General features: G+C 51.0%; 5 protein-coding genes and 1 pseudogene across 5 annotated transcripts; 3 read left to right on the forward strand and 3 right to left on the reverse strand.

Moving 5' to 3' along the window:
- Nucleotides 1–401: 401 nt before the first annotated feature.
- Nucleotides 402–985, reverse strand: SAPIO_CDS7359 (uncharacterized protein; the record flags this gene model as incomplete). The annotated part of the gene is made up of 3 exons (XM_016789241.1): nt 402–427; nt 516–789; nt 854–985. The coding sequence occupies 3 exons, from the start codon at nt 983–985 to the stop codon at nt 402–404; spliced, it is 432 nt and encodes a 143-aa protein (XP_016641068.1).
- A 635-nt stretch (nt 986–1,620) lies between these two features.
- On the forward strand, nt 1,621–2,989 carry SAPIO_CDS7360 (Translocation protein SEC62; the record flags this gene model as incomplete). The annotated part of the gene is made up of 3 exons (XM_016789242.1): nt 1,621–2,074; nt 2,182–2,735; nt 2,804–2,989. The coding sequence occupies 3 exons, from the start codon at nt 1,621–1,623 to the stop codon at nt 2,987–2,989; spliced, it is 1,194 nt and encodes a 397-aa protein (XP_016641069.1).
- Nucleotides 2,990–4,783: 1,794 nt separating this feature from the next.
- Nucleotides 4,784–5,251, reverse strand: SAPIO_CDS7361 (annotated as a pseudogene; the record flags this gene model as incomplete).
- Nucleotides 5,252–8,213: 2,962 nt separating this feature from the next.
- Nucleotides 8,214–11,232, forward strand: SAPIO_CDS7362 (uncharacterized protein; the record flags this gene model as incomplete). Its single annotated transcript, XM_016789243.1, has 8 exons — nt 8,214–8,433; nt 8,518–8,691; nt 8,761–8,771; nt 8,883–9,096; nt 9,246–9,465; nt 9,524–9,790; nt 9,861–9,963; nt 10,030–11,232. 8 exons carry the CDS (start codon nt 8,214–8,216, stop codon nt 11,230–11,232), a joined length of 2,412 nt encoding a protein of 803 aa, XP_016641070.1.
- Nucleotides 11,233–11,947: 715 nt separating this feature from the next.
- Nucleotides 11,948–14,288, reverse strand: SAPIO_CDS7363 (Disulfide isomerase; the record flags this gene model as incomplete). Its single annotated transcript, XM_016789244.1, has 3 exons — nt 11,948–12,298; nt 12,368–14,036; nt 14,107–14,288. The coding sequence occupies 3 exons, from the start codon at nt 14,286–14,288 to the stop codon at nt 11,948–11,950; spliced, it is 2,202 nt and encodes a 733-aa protein (XP_016641071.1).
- Nucleotides 14,289–16,398: 2,110 nt separating this feature from the next.
- On the forward strand, nt 16,399–18,073 carry SAPIO_CDS7364 (Tyrosyl-dna phosphodiesterase; the record flags this gene model as incomplete). Its single annotated transcript, XM_016789245.1, has 3 exons — nt 16,399–16,776; nt 16,839–17,598; nt 17,664–18,073. The coding sequence occupies 3 exons, from the start codon at nt 16,399–16,401 to the stop codon at nt 18,071–18,073; spliced, it is 1,548 nt and encodes a 515-aa protein (XP_016641072.1).
- Between the last annotated feature and the right edge of the window lie 33 nt (nt 18,074–18,106).

Here is an 18,106-nt window from a genome sequence, read left to right on the forward strand (position 1 = left end):
TAGTTTGGTGGGCGAAACGGCGTACCTTTTTTGCTTAGGATGCCGTCCTCAGTGTCCTGGGGTGACATAGGACAGAGAGCGTCACGATGATTAGAGCTTTTTTTGTTCCCCCACCTTTTCTTCCTTACCTTGGGGTTTTTTTCTTGCTCGTTCCGTTTCTTCAGAGCATTAGCAATATTGACGACATCGAGGTGAGGAAGTGAGGGGGAAAGAAGAAAAAAATCGCTTAGTGGTATTGAGATATGTGAGACGAACCCTAATAGAGAAAAAAACACAATGCAATATCATTCCGCCCAAGACGCCGCCCTTGCTCTCGTTGGAGGATATGTTGGCCTACGCTTTCGGCCGGGCAGCTAGAATAAACCAAGATTCCGTCCTGTGGATGTCGGAAGAGCCAATGCTTAATACCGATGTCGCGTGGAGTAATCTAAGTCAAACACATGTCAGTACAGTCGATCATGAGATGAGATGGATCCCCTCGCATTAGAAAGAGGGTTGGAGTAATGCAGTCTTACCTTTGGGGCTGACCACGAGACCACGGCCCTTCTTCGCGCCGCGGTAGATGGTCTCGATGATGTCGATAAGCTCTTGCTTATCCTCGAGAACCCAGTTAAGCTTGTTGTTGTTACCGGTGCCGAAATCGCAGAGCATGTGTTTGTTGCGCCAGAAGAAGAGGATGGTGCAAGGATCGTAGAGCTCGTACATCTCGTTGAAGTCGGGCACCTGGTCGATATCACAGACGTAGATGACGGCGAAGTTGCGGACTAGTTCAGAGATCTTATAAAGGACCTAAAAGTAGCAATGGTTAGCATGCGGTACATTAGGGGTTGTCCGGAAAGAGAGGTGGACATACTTCTCCCATTCTCATGCAGTCGGGATCAGAGTCACGACCGAAGAGGATGACGACTAGACGCTCCTCCTCGCTGAGGATGGCTTGGTCGACGTGCCAGCCGCTTCGAAGATGGGGTAGGAAAACGGAACCCATATTTTCTTCTCGGTTGTTGTATAACGATTATTACCTGAATATGAGATCACTGTTCGTGAAGTTGGTTTTCTGGCGTTGATAGACTTGGTGGCGGATATGGATCCGGACAAGCTTGTGCAGAACAAGAGGCGCTTGGATGAAGTGGGGTGCCTAGTGATAAAGATAAGGACCGATAAAGGGACTGATTACTCACCAGGCTTTGGTCCACTTTATTTGCCGAATATTAACCGACCCGCTTTTGGTGATGCAACCAGGAACGGGAAATTTCAGAAGTGAACACAGTTACTGTTTGATGGATGCGCTAAGAATAACTTCTGGCTTGGGCTTTTGCTAAGGCCACATCCACTTCCACATCCACATCGGCTGGTCACTTCGACTTTCGAAGCTTCATCCTCAATCGGAGGCAAAACATTCGATTCCTCTCTTGGACCATTCACGGCTTGGTCAAGGCTTCTTGGCCACTTCTTTTCGGTCCTTTTTTGACTAAATAATAATTTCTTTGAGATTCATTCAATTCTTCGTCCCTCCCTCTCCTTACTTTTGGCGGCTACCCCCCTTCAGACAGACAAGCTTCATCTAAACCTTGTCCGTTCCCTCTCGACACCACCCTCGCATCGCCAACCTTAAGCCGAATCATGTCGATGCCTATGCCTGGCCCGGGTGGCCCTGCGGGCGCTGGTGGTCCTGGAGGACCTGGCGGCCCTGGCATCCCCATTCCCATGGGCCCTTTTGGACCGGGCCAGATGCCAACACCCGAGCAGATCCAAATCATGCAGCGGCAGCTAGCTATGGAGGCGCAAAAGGCCGGTATGACCGTCCCCGAATTCGTCGAGCACCTCAAGAAGCAGGCTCGTGAGCAACAGATGAGGATGCAGCAAGCAGCTCAGCAGCAGCAGCGTGCTGGTGGTGGCCCAGGACCTCAACATCAGCATGGCCCTCAAGGGAATGCCCGCCCCCAAGGGCAGCCTCAGCCGATTACCCCCGGTCCCCCCAACCCGCGGGCGCTTGCCCTCGCCAAGTTCTTGAAGGGCCAGGACCTTAAGCCACGAACGTGTATTCTAAATGGCGAGCGCAAAGACATGTTTAGAGGTGAGTTCACATAGGACATACATGTCGATTGTGCCTATTCAATTGGAGAAGCGGCATACCCTCTTTAGAGTGAGTGACGGCAACTAACGTTTTGCGGCATGTCACAGTCAAGCGAGCTCTCCGCGCCCTTCAGTCCCCCGCCTACGAGAAGGCGAGGAAGAAGAACCCTCTTCTACCCGAGATTACGGATCGCGCGTCCCTCGAAAACACTTTCAAACTTCTCCCAATGTCCATGCTCGCTCTTCGTGTGACCAAGATCGATCCCCATGAGGGCCACAACCACGGCAAGAAGCCCAAGCGAGTCAAGGGTCTATGGACAGTCAAGATTGAGCCCCAGCAGGACGCGCATGATGACATGTACTACGCCTGGCTCTGGGAGGGTGCCCAGATCAAGCGAAAGGTCTACGCCGTACTTGCGCTCATCCTCATCTTCCTCATCGTGCTCTACCCTCTCTGGCCCGTCAAGCTACGACAAGGCGTGTACTACCTCAGCTGGGGATTCCTTGGTCTGCTCGGCCTCTTCTTCCTCATGGCCATCTTCCGAGTTATTCTGTTTTGCGTCACATACTTTGTCGTCCCACCTGGTCTTTGGCTCTATCCCAATCTCTGGGAAGATGTTTCATTTATGGATAGTTTCCGACCCGTGTGGGCGTGGCACGAGGTAAATCATGCTCAATCATCCCGTTTTGTGATTCCAGCCGACTAATAAAACTAACACACTCTCGTTAGACCGAACCCCAAAAGAAGAAGAAGAAGAAGACCAAGTCACACGGCCTGTCCAACATGGAGGCACAATCCCATATCAGTGGTACAACGGGCAACGCGCCCCCCGCCACCGACACGCAGATCAATACCGAGCCCAGGCAGCGTTCCTATGTTGCTCCCAAGGTAGAAGAGCTTGCGGATGACGAGTAGAGGAATGAAGGATTTTCTGTTGTTTTTCTTTTTTTTTGTGTGTACCTTTCCCGACGACCCCGTTGACTCTTAGAATATGGGGGTTGAGTACGTCCTCCTCGAGTCGGAAAAACTGGTGGAATGAAGGTACGAAGGGTTATTTTGGCGATTCTCGCGGGGTTAATCGGCATTCTCCTTGGGGAGAGAAGGGAATGAAGAATTTCTTGCGCCTTTTTTTTCGGTTTCCCTCGCCATCCATGGCCTTGGCATCATATGTATTAGTACGGCGAGAAGGAAGCATTTAACTCATTTATTTATACTACAAGCCAATGGCGGCCCGAAAAATGGAATGATTCGTTTGCTGCGACTGGGAAGCTGCAGTTCGCCCATGGTGGTTCAGTGTAATCTTGCAATTGACGATCCATCTTCACTCCCGGCACAGACTTCCAAAGTTGTACAATGGAACGATTGCTGTCCTCTTCTCCACGGTCCTTCACACAGCACGTGGGGAGGGAAAAAAGGTCCGAGGAACAAAATAAGCCTTTTCCACCTTCTGTTTAGAGAGCCTCGCACCTTAAAGATGCATTCTCCCGACCCTTGTCTCTCGGCTCGCCCCATCGTCAGGCTGGACCGGGCAAGTCCTTCCGTTCCGGCGTGCCGAACCTTCGTCACGCACGACAAATTCGGGTACCGAGCAGGTTTCTGCTGCCGATTGCTCGCGTGTACTTACTGGCGTGCAACTCGAGGGCCTCTTTTTTATTTGGCAATCTCCCGACAAGCCATTCTCACCTGCCGGATTCGGCCTGGCCTCTCCTGCTCATACATGAACAATTTTTTTTTTTTTTTTTTTTTTTTTCTCTTTTCCCACTCGGGACGGAAGCAGGATATTCACTAGCAACTAAAGTATGTATGAAGGAAAGGGGTGACACACTAAGTGGTAGGCAACCAAAGTACGTATCTGGCGCATTGGTTTCATCCCACACTTCGAGATACAGGAGCCAGAAAGGACAAAAAGCGTTGGTCTAGCAAGGGCGGTGTGGTGCAAACTCCGAAAGGGCAACGCCGGATGGGTGGGTTGCCGCAAGACTTGGTTGGTGGTTCGGTGCAGGGGGTGAAGCGATCCAGACGTCGGGTTCGAATGGGGTGGCTCAACTTGGGGTGTGGGAGGCGGGTCTTAGCGTGGGGATCTTGAAGAAAGCGGATGTAAAAAATGAAAATTTTCACTCGTGTGCCTCTCTGCCAGTTGTTTGAAACCCCGTGGGCAGGAGAAGGAGGATGGATCAAAATGTTGCTCTCGATTTTGTGTGTGCGCACAGAGTGGCAAATAATTGATGCCCTTTCATAACTTTTTGCCTGCCCAGAACCAAATGAAACCCTCAACCCTGTTCGGAAGTGAAAAAGCCTGGCTCGATCGAGGGCCATAGTAACCAGTAAACCATCAATACCATGAAACTTGGGGGACGCCGAAGACCGAATACCCTCAAGACGAGAAACCGAAAGAGACACACACACACACACACACACACATGCATGCCCTAACCGTGTATTCGTAGACAACCATTGTCTCTGTGGAGCATATCACGGAGCTGCCTCTACAGCAGTTGTTTATAGAAGAATGTCTCTGCTCTCAAACCACCTCCAGGACTTATAGCAAAGTCGGGAATCTTGCCTACTTCAACGTATCCCAACTTCCTATATAAGGCTTCGGCCACAGTTCCAGTTTCAGTATCAGTCATCTATCAAATTTCGCAAGTTATTAGTAGAAGATCTATGATTTCGCTTGAGGGATATTCAGTGTGCCTGGGAGTGAGTCGTCTACGTAGGCGTGAATGGATCTGAGCGTACCAGGAGTGTCCTCCCCCTTCGAAGAGCTTCAACTTCCAGGGTCTTCATAAGGGCTGTCGCGCCGCCTCTCCTTCGAAATTTCGGGCTCACGATAAGCTTCTCAACCCAGCCTCGGAAAGGCCCGGTCTCGGAGTAGGGTATGGAGAGAGTCACAGCCCCCATCAGCTGTAGCCCAGACTGGGTAGGCTGAGGCTCGGACTCATCAAAGAGGAGAACCATGAAGCGCTTGCCTTCGCGGATATCGGCAATGACATCCTTCCAGAACTTGAGCAGCTTATCTTGATCCAAGGGCGGAAGAAAGGTGACTATGCTATGGTCGGAAGTGATGCAGTTGGCATGGATGGCAGCGAGATACGGAATGAGGTGGGTCTCATTCTCGGTAAAAAGCCGAGTCGAGACGCCCGGCCGTGTGGCCTCGGTGAAGTCGGGAGATAGCATCTTTCCTCTCGAGTCTGGCAGCAGCTGGGAAGGAAGGAGAAAAAAATTTTCACTCGAGATGTCACACTTGGCGTCCTCGAGATGTCAACTGATCCGGTGCATACAGCGCTTGTATGTATTGTTGTTGAGACCAAAAGGACCGTGAGATTGGTAAAAGTAGGAAGGACCGTGGTCTTATGCTAATGCGAGCCCCTTTGCTGACCTCTGACCTCTGGAGGATCGAGGGTGGAAATGTAAGATGTTAAGTAGCAGACTTGGGCTTATGAGCAGATGTTAGTATATCGGACTTAGATGGTCATATCAGGATATTATGTTGGTTTACCGAGGATTTTGCCGTTTTGAGAGTTAGAAAGTGCCAGGATCTATAGAAATACGCTCACTTTTCTGCAGCAAGGATCAATGCAAGCAAGAGGCGAGAGTGGTGGCAGACACACAAACGCACACATACACACACCGAGAGACCGGTTGCAGTGTTGAGATGCGGACTGGCCGAGGTTTTGGTTCGTCCACAATGGGCAAAGACCAGGATGGGACATATATTGCCTCAAGGCAAGCCATTGACCAAGAGAAAAGGTGCCCTTACTTCACGCGTGGAGAGACTAAAGAGTTTGTCTCTCACCCCTTGTCTTCCTCTCTTCCTCCCTCACCTTGATCTTGTTCTGAAGGTTTACCAACTACGACGCTGTGCATCTGACGACAGACTCGACGGATGGCGGGGGAGGCACGGAGTCTCAACCTCCAGTCGGCAGTCACACTCGCTCTGTCGAGTATCTGGCCGGGCGAATGCTAATACATTCGTTGCAAACTGTTACTGCGCTCCTTGGGGCGGCGTTCCAAGCAGGATATCGCCATGTCACAATTCGGAAGAGGTAAAGGATGGAAAATGCAGGGGCACACACCACACGTCACTAATAATCCCCGTCATCGATATCAATTGTCAATTGACTTCCTTTGTACTTCGTAGACCAATCGATTCCATTTCTCTCCCGGCTCCCGAGACTCTCCCTCGACCATGGTCCTGGTCAGTGTTGATGGCGATGGTGGGATCGGCAAAGCTAGGAGAATGCAGCAGAAAGGGAGAAAGCGTTGCACCTGCAGGAGAAAACCCTGTGCTGAGGCGAGGCACATGAGGAAACGGAGGTGTGATGTCGGGCTTGCAAGGGGGAAAGGGGGCAAGGGGCACTAAGATTAATATGACAAGAAGGACTCCAGTTACATGCAATTCAGGAAACCTACTTTGGACGAGTATGATTTTCTGTAGAATTCTCAGTCTACGTTAGATGATGCGCGATAGAAGGACGCATCGCGGTCGCGGAAGGAACGCCACATTGTGTTTTTACCAAAGAGAGCGTCTCCCGTTACCGTCTCCTTCCGCAACAAAATCCACCTCTCTCGTTCCTTCTCTCCGTATGTCTGGATCAACAATTTCCCGACTGGATCAGCCTTCCTTCCTCGCATGTCGGCATTCAAGAAGCCAGTGGGTGATACATGTAAAGTTACTTCTTGTCCTCCTTCCTTCTCCATTGAAATGTTCAGTGTCGGTCTAGTGTTACTGTCACGAGTCACAGACGACTCTTTTAGTTGGGTATAGAAGCAGGAGCGCTCAATTGAAGCCTCCAAGTCCTTACTTTGTATTAATCAGCACAGGCATTGCAATTGTAGGACACAGGTACGCTCCTTCGTAAAGAAGCTGCAAGTGACTTTGACATCGAATCGATGGTCCTCATCAGTCAAATTTCGCTGTGCCCAGAAGATTTAATAGCGACTAAACTCTACTCGAGGATCTCTCTTCATGGAGAGAAACCGCAGCGGCACGTGGGCAACAGGACATAAAATAAAGTCTCGATCCATGAGGAGACACCAAATCCTAGGGCTTGAGGAACGCCTTGAGGACCTGACACCGGTAACAACCATGCATTCGAGATGTACGAAGCGCGGAGGAGCAGCCACGGACAGCAAAACAAGATCACACCGGCGAGTTTCTTCCAGTGTGAAATTTACATCGGAATGAAAAGCAAGACAAAAACCTTTCTGACCTCGTACAACGTCGAGTTGCGCATCCCGAAGCAAACGCCGGACCGTGGCCGTAGTTGTGAGAAATTGTTGAGCCTGTACAGGATGCCCTTTCACACGCATTGCCAGCCTGTCAAATTCGATTCGCATCCCAATCATTCATGCAGACGGCCAAGTTGGGGGTGTCCCGACAGAGCGAGAGACGGTTCTACACCATCCAAGTTCATCCTCTATAGATTGCGACTTGGATAGCAAATTACTAGGCCCTGGTGCGAGATTGACAGCTGCAAGAGACGTGCCTCCAGATTTATATCATTCCTCGAGAAATCCATAACCACAAAAAGAGGGGGCCGAAGAGGGGAAGAAGCGAGGATGGCTCGAGGTTCGTGGTGATGCTCTGATACTCTCCACCAAGACCAGGATGTTGAAAGCTAAGTTCCCTGTGTGGATCGGACCAGCATCGCACGCGAGCTCTCGCTCAGCGACAATCCACTGGCTGGATTTTACACTCCTGCAACGGCTCTCTCTCCACTAGAGGCCTCCAGGTCCGATGATACCGGACGCTGTATGAAGTAGATTCAGCTGACATCTTTCTACGTCTTATCCAAGGTCACATCCGCCAATCTATGCTGCAGGTCTAGTGCCACGGCAATTCGGTCAGGTCGGGGCCAAGCCTATGCGCCTAGACCCTACCGTCTTAGGCTGTTCAGCTCACCCCCGCCACATGAAGCACTTATCTGTCCCACCAATTTGAAGACGTTCTGCGGTGCTCCGCGGTTGATGAAAGCCTCGTCTTTTGCCTCGTGCATTTTTCTGTCTTGTTCTTCTCCCTCCTAGTTCCCGAACCTTAGCGCGGCCACCTCCGGATTTCCCTAGCGGAAACATCTGCAATTATTATCCTTCTCATTGCTGTTGACCGTGATTACCTCCTGCGTGACCCTCCTTCGATATGGATCTCTTCCGCAAGGCGGGGGCTCGCATCGAGAGTCTCCTGAGTGGGGATGATGAGCGCCATTCCCACACTCACCTCGGTCATGAATGCACCCATATTCATCCTGACCATCATAGAGACAACCGGTACACCTCCTTCGCACCCCAGACTGTCGGAAACGCCAAGTGGTATGTCGATGGCTGCTCCTATTTCTGGGCCGCATCCGAGGCTATTGAAGGTAAGATGAGGCGCTACGTATATGTGTGAGAAGAGAACCCAAGATTTTACGCGGGGCATCGCAGTGCTGAAAGCTCGTCGTTAGCTGCTCAAAAGAGCATTTACATCCTCGATTGGTGGCTCAGTCCCGAGCTGTATCTGCGTCGACCTCCCTCTGCCAACGAGAGATATCGTCTCGATAAGCTGCTCCATGCTGCTGCCGATCGCGGAGTGAAAGTTCACATCATCGTCTACAAGGAGGTTCAAGCAGCATTGGCCTGTAAGTTACTTACCACTTGATATTCTAATTAACCCGAGCCGCCACTCACATCTCGTCACTGGTTACAAGTAAACTCTGCAGTAAGTCTGAGAACTAGGTTCATCGTATAAATTCCCATGTCCTTTTTTTGTTGACGAGTAAACGTATAGCATACTCGAAAGCGACTCGAGTCTCTCCATCCGAATATTCAGGTTTTTAGGCACCCTGACCACACGCCTACTGGATACAGTTTGAACAAAACTTTCTCCGGCCTCAACCTCGGTGGTTCAGGCATTGCAAAGACCTCTGTCGACGCCTTAAAGGCCCTCTACGGTACTAGCGATGGTATGGTGCTGTTTTGGGCTCATCATGAGAAGCTTTGCCTTGTCGATGAGAAGATTGTTTTTATGGGCGGGCTTGATATGTGTAGGTTGAGATAACCGTCGAGGTCTGGGTGAGGAGCTAACACGTTTTCTAGGTTTCGGACGATGGGACACCACGAGTAATATGAACCCAAATCCGTAGCCGACTGCATGCAGTCGGGAACCATTCTAGATACTAATTCTATTTCTCAGGTCACCCAATTGCTGATGCTCACCCTGGAAACCTCGAGGCCGTTGTCTTTCCTGGGCAAGACTACAATAATGCCCGAATCTATGACTTCCACGACGTGGATAAGTGGGAGCAGAACAAGCTCGACCGAGGTCAGAGTAGCAGGATGGGATGGACCGATGTTACTATCAGCCTGAACGGCCCAATTGTCGGGAGTCTAATCCATCACTTTAAGGACCGGTGGTCAGTTTTCTCCGAGTATGCAGTCCCCATCGGGTCCGTCTTGCTGACATCTTTGTAGGAACTATCTTTACGACCAGAAGTATGGACACAAGAATGCTGGCAAGTATGCGAAGCTTGAGGCCACCGTGCCAGGCAACCCTAGTCCCCAAGGACTAGATCGGGGCCTGGGCGGCGATTGGAGTCAGTCTGGCCAGCGACTCCTGGGTGACATGCACAGTCGATTCAACCGAGGATTGAGCCATCTCACCGGCCACGATGACCGCACCCACCAAAGGCCACCATCCAGGCATAGCGGCGCCGGAAGCAGCATCCAGCTAGTGCGCAGGTAAGTGATTAGACCGGGCCTTCCGCACTCAGTTGGTCATGGTCGACCTAAACATCTAACTATTGTAAAGCGCTACTCAATGGTCCTCTGGGCTTCCCACCGAGCATTCCATTGCCAACGCCTACATAGACGCCATCACCAATGCGAAGCACTTTATCTATATTGAGAACCAGGTAATTGCCTTTTTGAAGAGAGAAAGCTTGATAGATGAAGGCAGGCTGTCTAACACTGGACGATAGTTTTTCATCACTGCTACAAGCGATGCTCAGAAACCAGTTTGCAACAAGCTGGGAACTGCAATCGTGAACCGTATTCTCAAAGCCTATCACGCCAACGAAGAGTTCCTGATCATTGTCATCATGCCCGCTGTCCCTGGATTCCCCGGTGACCTGAAGGCTGACAGTGCACTCGGCACGCGAGCGATTATGGAATTCCAGTACTTCTCCATTTCTCGTGGTGGGCATAGTATTCTCGAGACGCTGCGAAATAACGGTATCCAGGATGTCAGTCGATATATTGCATTCTACAACCTTCGAAACTACGACCGCATCAACGGCCCGTCCAGAGGCCCGGATTCTACCTGGGACACCGTGGCATCCTGTTACATGGCGGGTGGTGCTGATATCCGATCTGTCCCCTGGTATGGTCCCCCAGAGGCCGAGATCGACTCCTTCGTGAGCGAGCAGCTCTACATCCACAGCAAGCTCCTCATCGCCGACGACAAACTCGTCATCTGCGGCTCGGCCAACATCAACGACCGATCCCAGCTCGGCTTCCACGACTCCGAAATCGCCGTCGTCATCGAGGACCCTACCCCTGTCGACTCGTACATGAACGGCCGCCCTTACCAGGCCAGCGTTTTCGCCGCCTCCCTCCGACGCTTCATCTTCCGCAAGCACCTCGGCCTCATTCCCGACGAAAAGTGGGACAAGCCCAACGTTAACTGGTCCGGCGTCGACAAGGGCCCCAACTGGTATGACTGGAACTCGCACGCTGACCAGCTCGTCCGCGATCCGCTGCACCCCGATTTCCGGAATTTGTGGAATACCACGGCCCGCGTGAATACCGAGGTCTTTAGCAAGGTCTTCCACAATGTGCCGAATAATCACGTTCGCACGTGGAAGGCTTACGACGAGTTCTTCTCGAAGCACTTCGTCATACCCGGTGCCGCCGAGAAGCCCGAAAAGGGCGGCAATAACAACCAGCAGCAGCAGCAGCAACAACAACAGCAGGCGCAGCAGGCTCAGAATGCAGCTGGCAAAATTGGCTACGGCCACGTTGTCAAGTCGGAGTTCCCTGGTGGTGTGGGCGAGGTGAAGGAGTGGTTGAGCCGCGTGCGAGGAACCCTTGTGGAGATGCCTTTGGACTTTTTGGTGGATGAGCCGGATATCGCGAAGGAGGGTCTGGAGTTGAATACCTTGACGGCGGAGTTGTATACTTGAACAGGAGAACCCTGCCGAACCTAGGATATCATGCGTGTGCAGTTTCTTTCAGGCATAGGCGCTAGCCTCGTTGGAAAGAGGGTGAGACTTGACATCTCAATGGGACTAGAACATCAAGTCAATTCCATTACTTCTTCACATCAGTCGACCACGAACCAAGTCTTGAAGTACAACGTGTTTTTTTGTTTATCTTATGGAACATTAGTACAGCAGAGAAGGGGGGTGAGAAAACGTCCAAGTCCTAGCCAAAGCAAACAAAGCAGCAGCCAACCAAAGTGAGAAGAAGTTACAAAAAAGCGTCCATGTGAATTAAGCTTCGCTCCCTCGCCTTCCTTTTTATGTTGACCATGAATAAAAAAAGAAGAAAGGGCAAAAAAAAAACACCCCCTTCGTATCCATTCCCCGCCTGGAAGTATGGGTAAACAAGAAAAGAAAAAAAGACAAAAAAAAAAAAAAAGAGACAACTCCTTCCTTGGCGACCTGATAAATAAATATGATATCTCTATGACAGATGTTTGAGAGTCAGACGAATAAACGGAATGACAAAGACGCGGAAACCCTGGGAACTTCGGCTAGAAGCAGAGAAGTTATAGAAGAAGCCCTATAAGAACGGCGGGCGAAAATGGAAGAAGGAAAGAGTCAAAAAAGATGAACTGCTAGTAATAATCCCAATGTAATAAAGTCATTTCATCGTCACATCTCTTCCCTCTTTCTTTTAGTCCACTTTGCCGTTGCTGTTAGAGCTTCCGCCCCCGAGCAGACCCTCCTTCAACTCCTTGATGCCCATGGCGTCTTCGAGTCTGAAGTTGGGACGAGTCCTTCGTAGCCGGCCACGGAACCAGGATAGTGCGGCAAGGGCAATGCTAAAGGTGCAGCCGAGGGAGAGCCAGGGGTGTTCGACGAAGGCCATGCGGAAGTCGAAGAAGACCTTCTCGAAGCTCGAAATGGTCAGCTTGGCCTTGATCTTGGGCGGTGACGCGGTGACTTTGCTGATTGTCTCCATGATCGAGGTGCGCGAAGGAGTAATGAGGTTACCCGTGATGGTAGTGTCCCAGTATCGACGGTTCTATAGAGAGCACAAGTTAGCTAGATCCGTTCGCCGCAAACAAAAGCTGCTGCTGGTAGGGAAACTTACGTCTTCATCATTGATAATAACACGATCGCCGTCCTTAACATCAATGCCATAGGTGGTCCTAATCCAGCGTTGCCAAAAGACGGAGTCAACCCAGGCAAAGGTGACCTGCTTCTTATCCGACATGGACATGTTGATCCGGATAGCCTTGGCCTGTCGGATTCCTCGTTCGTCATTCCGGTCCTTCGCCTCCTCGAGACGCAGCTGCTTAGCATCACGAAGCTCCTGTCGCTCAAGCTGGAAGAGTTGAATCTGCTTGTCCATCCACTCGTTGGCGGCGCTCTTCATTTCACGTTGGGCATCTCGGAAGGACTCCTCGTTGTTCCTGTTGAGGATGCCCAAGACGACGATCTTGCCATCCATGATCTCACGCGCGTTGGCTGCGGTCAACTCCGGAACAATGGGGAGCCAGACGAACTTCATCCACTGAAGCATTTGATTAACATCCCTCATGTCCTTGGGCATGATGGGAGTGTAGTAAGTGGGACGTCCTTCCCTAGAGACCATGAGTCTCGGCCACGTAGTAATCTTGAAGCGCTTGAACATCTCGGGGTCGCGGGTCCTGACGAGCTTGGCACGACCAGCAAGGTGGATGGGAATACGCTCGAGGGCCATAAAATCCTCGCTCGTAGCACCATGGTCATAGAAATAGACGAAAATCACCTCCTCCTTCTGCTCCAGGGCCTTAAAAGACTCGGCGTCGACCTCGGGAACACCGTTAGTCAGGTCTACGGCGCCCTCAGCGAAGTGAAGCAAATCGCCGAGGCCCCTCAGACCGTCGTACTCAACACGCTCCGCACCGCGGAAAAGGATAATTGTAGGATAGCCTCGGACACCGACGTCCTTGCAGAGACGAGCTTCCTTATCGCAGTTGACTTCGCCAATATTGAGACGACCCTTCATGTCCTTGGAAACCTGATCCCAAGTGGGAGCAAGAGCCTTGCAGTGATGACACCAGGGGGCGTAGAACTTGATGAACCAAGGGTCTTGGGTCATCGTAACCTTGTCATGGAACGACTCGGCGGTAAGGGGGGTCGAGATTCCTTCCTTGTTAGGAGTTGCCGTTGACTTGGCCCGGGTCGGGAAGGGGATATTCGGGGTAGGGAAGACGGGAACGTCATTAGCTGCTTTTGTCTCCTTGGCGACTTCGACAACGTCCTCTTCAGCCCTCTTCTCCTCGATCTCTTCGGTGTCATCTTCTTCGGCCGTCTTTTTCTCGACCTCTTCAGCAGGTACCTTATCGGCCTTCACCTTAGCGCTGGAGCCCGTCGTGGCCGGCTGCTCATCTACATCCTCCGTCTTGTCGGACTTCGGGGTCTCGGCAGAGTCGACGTGATCAACACCAGGCTTGGGGATTATTCGCTTCTTTGGCCTGGAACCAGGCTTGGCCTTCTCAAGGGCTTTCTCGATGACGTTGGTCACAACAGTCATGTTCTTGGCGCCGCGAATCTTGCCGTCCACTTCTCCGTTCTTGAACAGAACAGTTGTTGGCCACGACGTCACATTATGATCTGCGCAGAAATCATAGTACGCGACGCAATTTATCGACGCGAACTTGAAGTCGTAAAACTCGCTGAAGCTCTTGTCGGTGCCCTCCGGTTGCGAGGTGTAATAGAATTCGTAGGCGGTTTGGTAGGTGGGGACGAACTCGAGACAGAATTGACAATAAGGGCTGCAAGATGATGCCGTTAGAAAGAATTGACGCCATTTTTAAGGAGACTGAGTGAGGGAGATGGATCTACCTGTGGTGCTTGACCATGACAAAGGTCGAAGATTTTAACTCCTTGTCATAGCTATCGGGAGTGAGTTCTAATAACGGGGGAACCTCGACACCATTGAATGTAGTTGGCTCAGGGTCCTTCTTTCCCTTGCCTTGAACCAGAGCCGTCGCTCCGAGGAGCGTTAGCATTGAAGCAAGCTTCATATTCTAAAGGGGGCACCTAAAAGGTGCTGAGAAACGCGCGGGGGGCAAACGAGTGATGCGGAGACAAGGCGCTTGATCGGTGATGATATCGTCACGAGAGCTTGGTAGTTCAGGGAGGATTATTCCGGTCGTGACGATGAAATTCGTCTCGGTCGCTTCAAGATAGAAAGAGACAAACGAAAGGCTACAGGTGGTCCGTAACGTCGACTCGTCGTCTATGATTCGGTCACGGCTATCATCTGGAAACGGGATGTGGGTGGGTTGTGAAGGCGCCTCTGGAGGCCAAGTCGCCGGATTGCTGAGCTGGCAAATCAGGAGGCAATCTGATGAGGGATCGCGAGAACAAAAAAGACAGGAGATGTCAAAAAATGTTCGCCAGACCGGAATCTCCTCGAAATCGGAGGAGCAAATAAAGAGAGAAAGGAAAGTCGTCAGGGCCAAACGATGATGATTGGGCGATGGTGAGATAAAGAAAGGAAAGAAGGAGCCAAGAAATACAAAATCGTGGCTAGGAATCTGCCAACCTTGGAGATCGCGAAGAGAACTTGGTGTCCTGGAAAAATTAAGGAGGAACACGGGGATGATAGAAGACGGGACAGAAACCACACAGGGGGTGGAAAAATCAGGAGAACGGCAGGATACATCAAGAACAGGCGGATGTCCACCAATGTTCAGGTACAGGTACAAGTACAAGACGATGGACTACTCAATGAACATCAATTCATTTGATATCCTCCCTATCGCTAAAAATGGCGCGATGCTCGAAGCTTATTGGATAAAACCGCTGTCGGCTCTCCACTAAGCTTCAACAAGCAATTGCAGACCCACCGATGGATCGAAAAATAGTTCAAGGCCTAACATCTCAGGCGGCAGTGCGGACGGGGACACATTTCGAAGTAAACTAAGTTTACACAGGCAAATCGATACAATTCGGATGTACCTCCGTTCGCCACACACACCACGATTGTGCATTCCGCTGCATTTGAAGGAGTAGTGGCAGATAGGGAATGTGAAGGGAAAGGAGGCGTATTACTTCATAGGCCCTGTTGGATTGAACAGACCGATGGCATACATGTCAGAAGTCCGCGCCCCCAAGTACTTCGTATTTCCTTATCCTTGAATGTGCAAAGAGCTGCAGTAAATTTAGACTGCGAATCGAAGAATTTAGCTCCTGCAGGCAAGACACCTTGAAACAAGAGCCAGGCTATCTCCGCCGACTTGTTTGATTCAACATCTCAAGCTCGGACAAGCCCACAGAGTATGGATAACGGGTAGAGCAGGTTGTCACATCATACTCAGTCTCAGAGGGTTCACAATAAACCTAGCAGTCGACAATCTTCGACCGGGGTCTGTGGCCAAGCTGTTTTGAAGTGGTTGGCAATGATGACGAGCAGTGGTGTATTGAAGTTCCGCGTGCACAGGTACTTGATCCTTCTTTTGGGCGCAGGCGGCGCCTCTTAAGACTCGCCCGAACACGCCAGGCAGTGTTAATAGTTCAGGAACCATTTGATCAATCACACGCTGGGCTACCACCATGGGAGAGAGCGCATCTTGACAGATAATCTAGAACAGAAATTACCATGAAAATGGGCCCGGGATTGGTTTCCTCTTACTTCGTAATATCCCAATACTGATGTGTTTCTTGAATTTCTTAAGAGAATATCAATAGTACAGATTGGTTGAACGAATCACTCCAAAACTGCACGAAAAAGATACATCGAGTCGCAGAGGTACATGCATTTTGACTGATTCTCAATTCGACATGCGCGGACGAGCTGGATTGAATTACCCAAGACAACAACTAACTTGACAATTAACTTGAGCTACGACATTGGATTGTATTTGATGACTTAAATCCGTCGTGGATTGGTGACAAGGCGTTTTTGAGAAAGAACCATCTCATCGACTGCTCTGGTTCCAGACTGGGGAGTTACAATTGTAGGTTGCGGCTCCTCCTCAGACCTTAGCCTTGATGAACTCTTATTCAGGGTCAGCAGCCGCAACTCTTCCCAGACTGTTGTCCATCACATCACAGGTCTCAAAGACTGTCCAATGCCTCCGACAACCACTACCTAATCCACAATTGACTTTCTATCGACGAGCTTTCATGATGGAACCTCCTCCCAAGCGGGCCCGATACGACTCAGGCGTCAAGTCTCACGAGGACACAGTCGAAGCTCCAACCTCATTGACGCGTTCGATCAGCCCCCCAGCGAGAAAGCGGACTACCCGCAATGGCCCGGTAGTGATGAGTTCCCCCATCAAGCTCACACGAATTGACGATCTGCCAGACCATTACAATCAGGGGACAGTCACCCTTAAAACTCTCCTCGGTGACCCTCTGATCAAGGAATGTTGGAATTTTAACTACATGCACGACATCGCGTATATTCTCGATGCCTTTGATGAGGACGTCAGAAACCTAGTGAAGCTTCACATCGTCCACGGAAACTGGAAGAGAGAAGACCCCGGCAAAATCAGACTCGAGGTAAAAAGGAGCCCATCTTACCTAGTCGCTTATCTTTTCTGATGAAGCTAAGCAAAGTGTAGGCAGAGGCAGCGAAGTATGCCAATGTCAGCCTCCATGTTGCCCCCATGCCCGAGATGTTTGGCACGCATCACTCAAAGATGATGATCCTGCTTAGGCATGATGATACCGCCCAAGTCATCATTCACACAGCAAACAGCATCGTCCAGGACTGGACAGTGCTAACCAATGGCGCTTGGCTATCGCCGCTACTACCGCTTCTAAAGGACCCAAAGAAAACTGGCAGCAAGCAAGCCCACCCTCTAGGCAGCGGAGAGCGGTTCAAGGAAGATCTTTTAGCATATCTACGAGCTTATGACGCACGAAGGCCCACTTGTAAACCTCTTGTCGAAGAATTATCCAAGTATGACTTCTCCGCCGTAAGAGCAGTTCTCATAGCGAGTGTCCCCGGACGCCATCCTGTGCGGTCTTCTCAACCGTGGGGATGGGTTGCGCTGAAGAAAGCTCTAGCCGAGGTGCCCGTCCAGCACGGTGCTTCTGACGTTGCTGTGCAGATATCATCCATAGCAACTCTCGGGCCCAAAGATACATGGTTGAAAGGCACCTTTTTCCAAGCGCTGTCCGCCTCGAAGTCAGCATCCGCGGGTCGACCAAACTTCAAGGTGATGTTTCCCACCGTTGATGAAATTCGACGGTCAGTCGCCGGCTATCGATCGGGCGGTTCCATACACATGCGGATCCAATCCAAGCAGCAGGCCAAACAGTTGGAGTACATGAAACCCATGTTCTACCACTGGGCGAACGATGCCCCTAAAGGCAAAGGTCAGTTTACTCGTTCCTGGACAGTAGAGGTCCTACAAGACATTAACATTGGAGCATAGATTTAGGTGAGGCAGAGATTCATAACAGCGGGAGGAACCGGGCAGCCCCACACATCAAGACTTATATTCGCCATGGCGAAGATTCCATCGACTGGGCGTTGATTACTTCGGCAAACCTATCAAAGCAGGCGTGGGGTGAGGCTCCCAACGCTGCACATGAGGTCCGCATCGCTTCATGGGAAATTGGGGTGTTGGTTTGGCCAGAGTTACTAGTAAAGGATTCTATCATGATTGGGGCTTTTCAAAACGACACACCGTCAAAAGAGGTGACGGAGAACGGCGGGAAAACGGCGGTGGTCGGCCTTCGGATGCCCTATAGTCTCCCCCTACAGAAGTATGGCAAGGATGAGATACCATGGGTTGCCACCATGTCTTACCCAGAACCCGACTGCTTGGGGGAATTTTGGACGGATTAGGCCGGTTCAGAAGCCTGCTCGCTGCCCGGCGGT

The sequence above is a fragment of the Scedosporium apiospermum genome (assembly GCF_000732125.1).
Source record: "Scedosporium apiospermum strain IHEM 14462 chromosome Unknown SEQ_SAPIO_0110, whole genome shotgun sequence".
In the NCBI taxonomy this organism is placed as follows: domain Eukaryota; kingdom Fungi; phylum Ascomycota; class Sordariomycetes; order Microascales; family Microascaceae; genus Scedosporium; species Scedosporium apiospermum.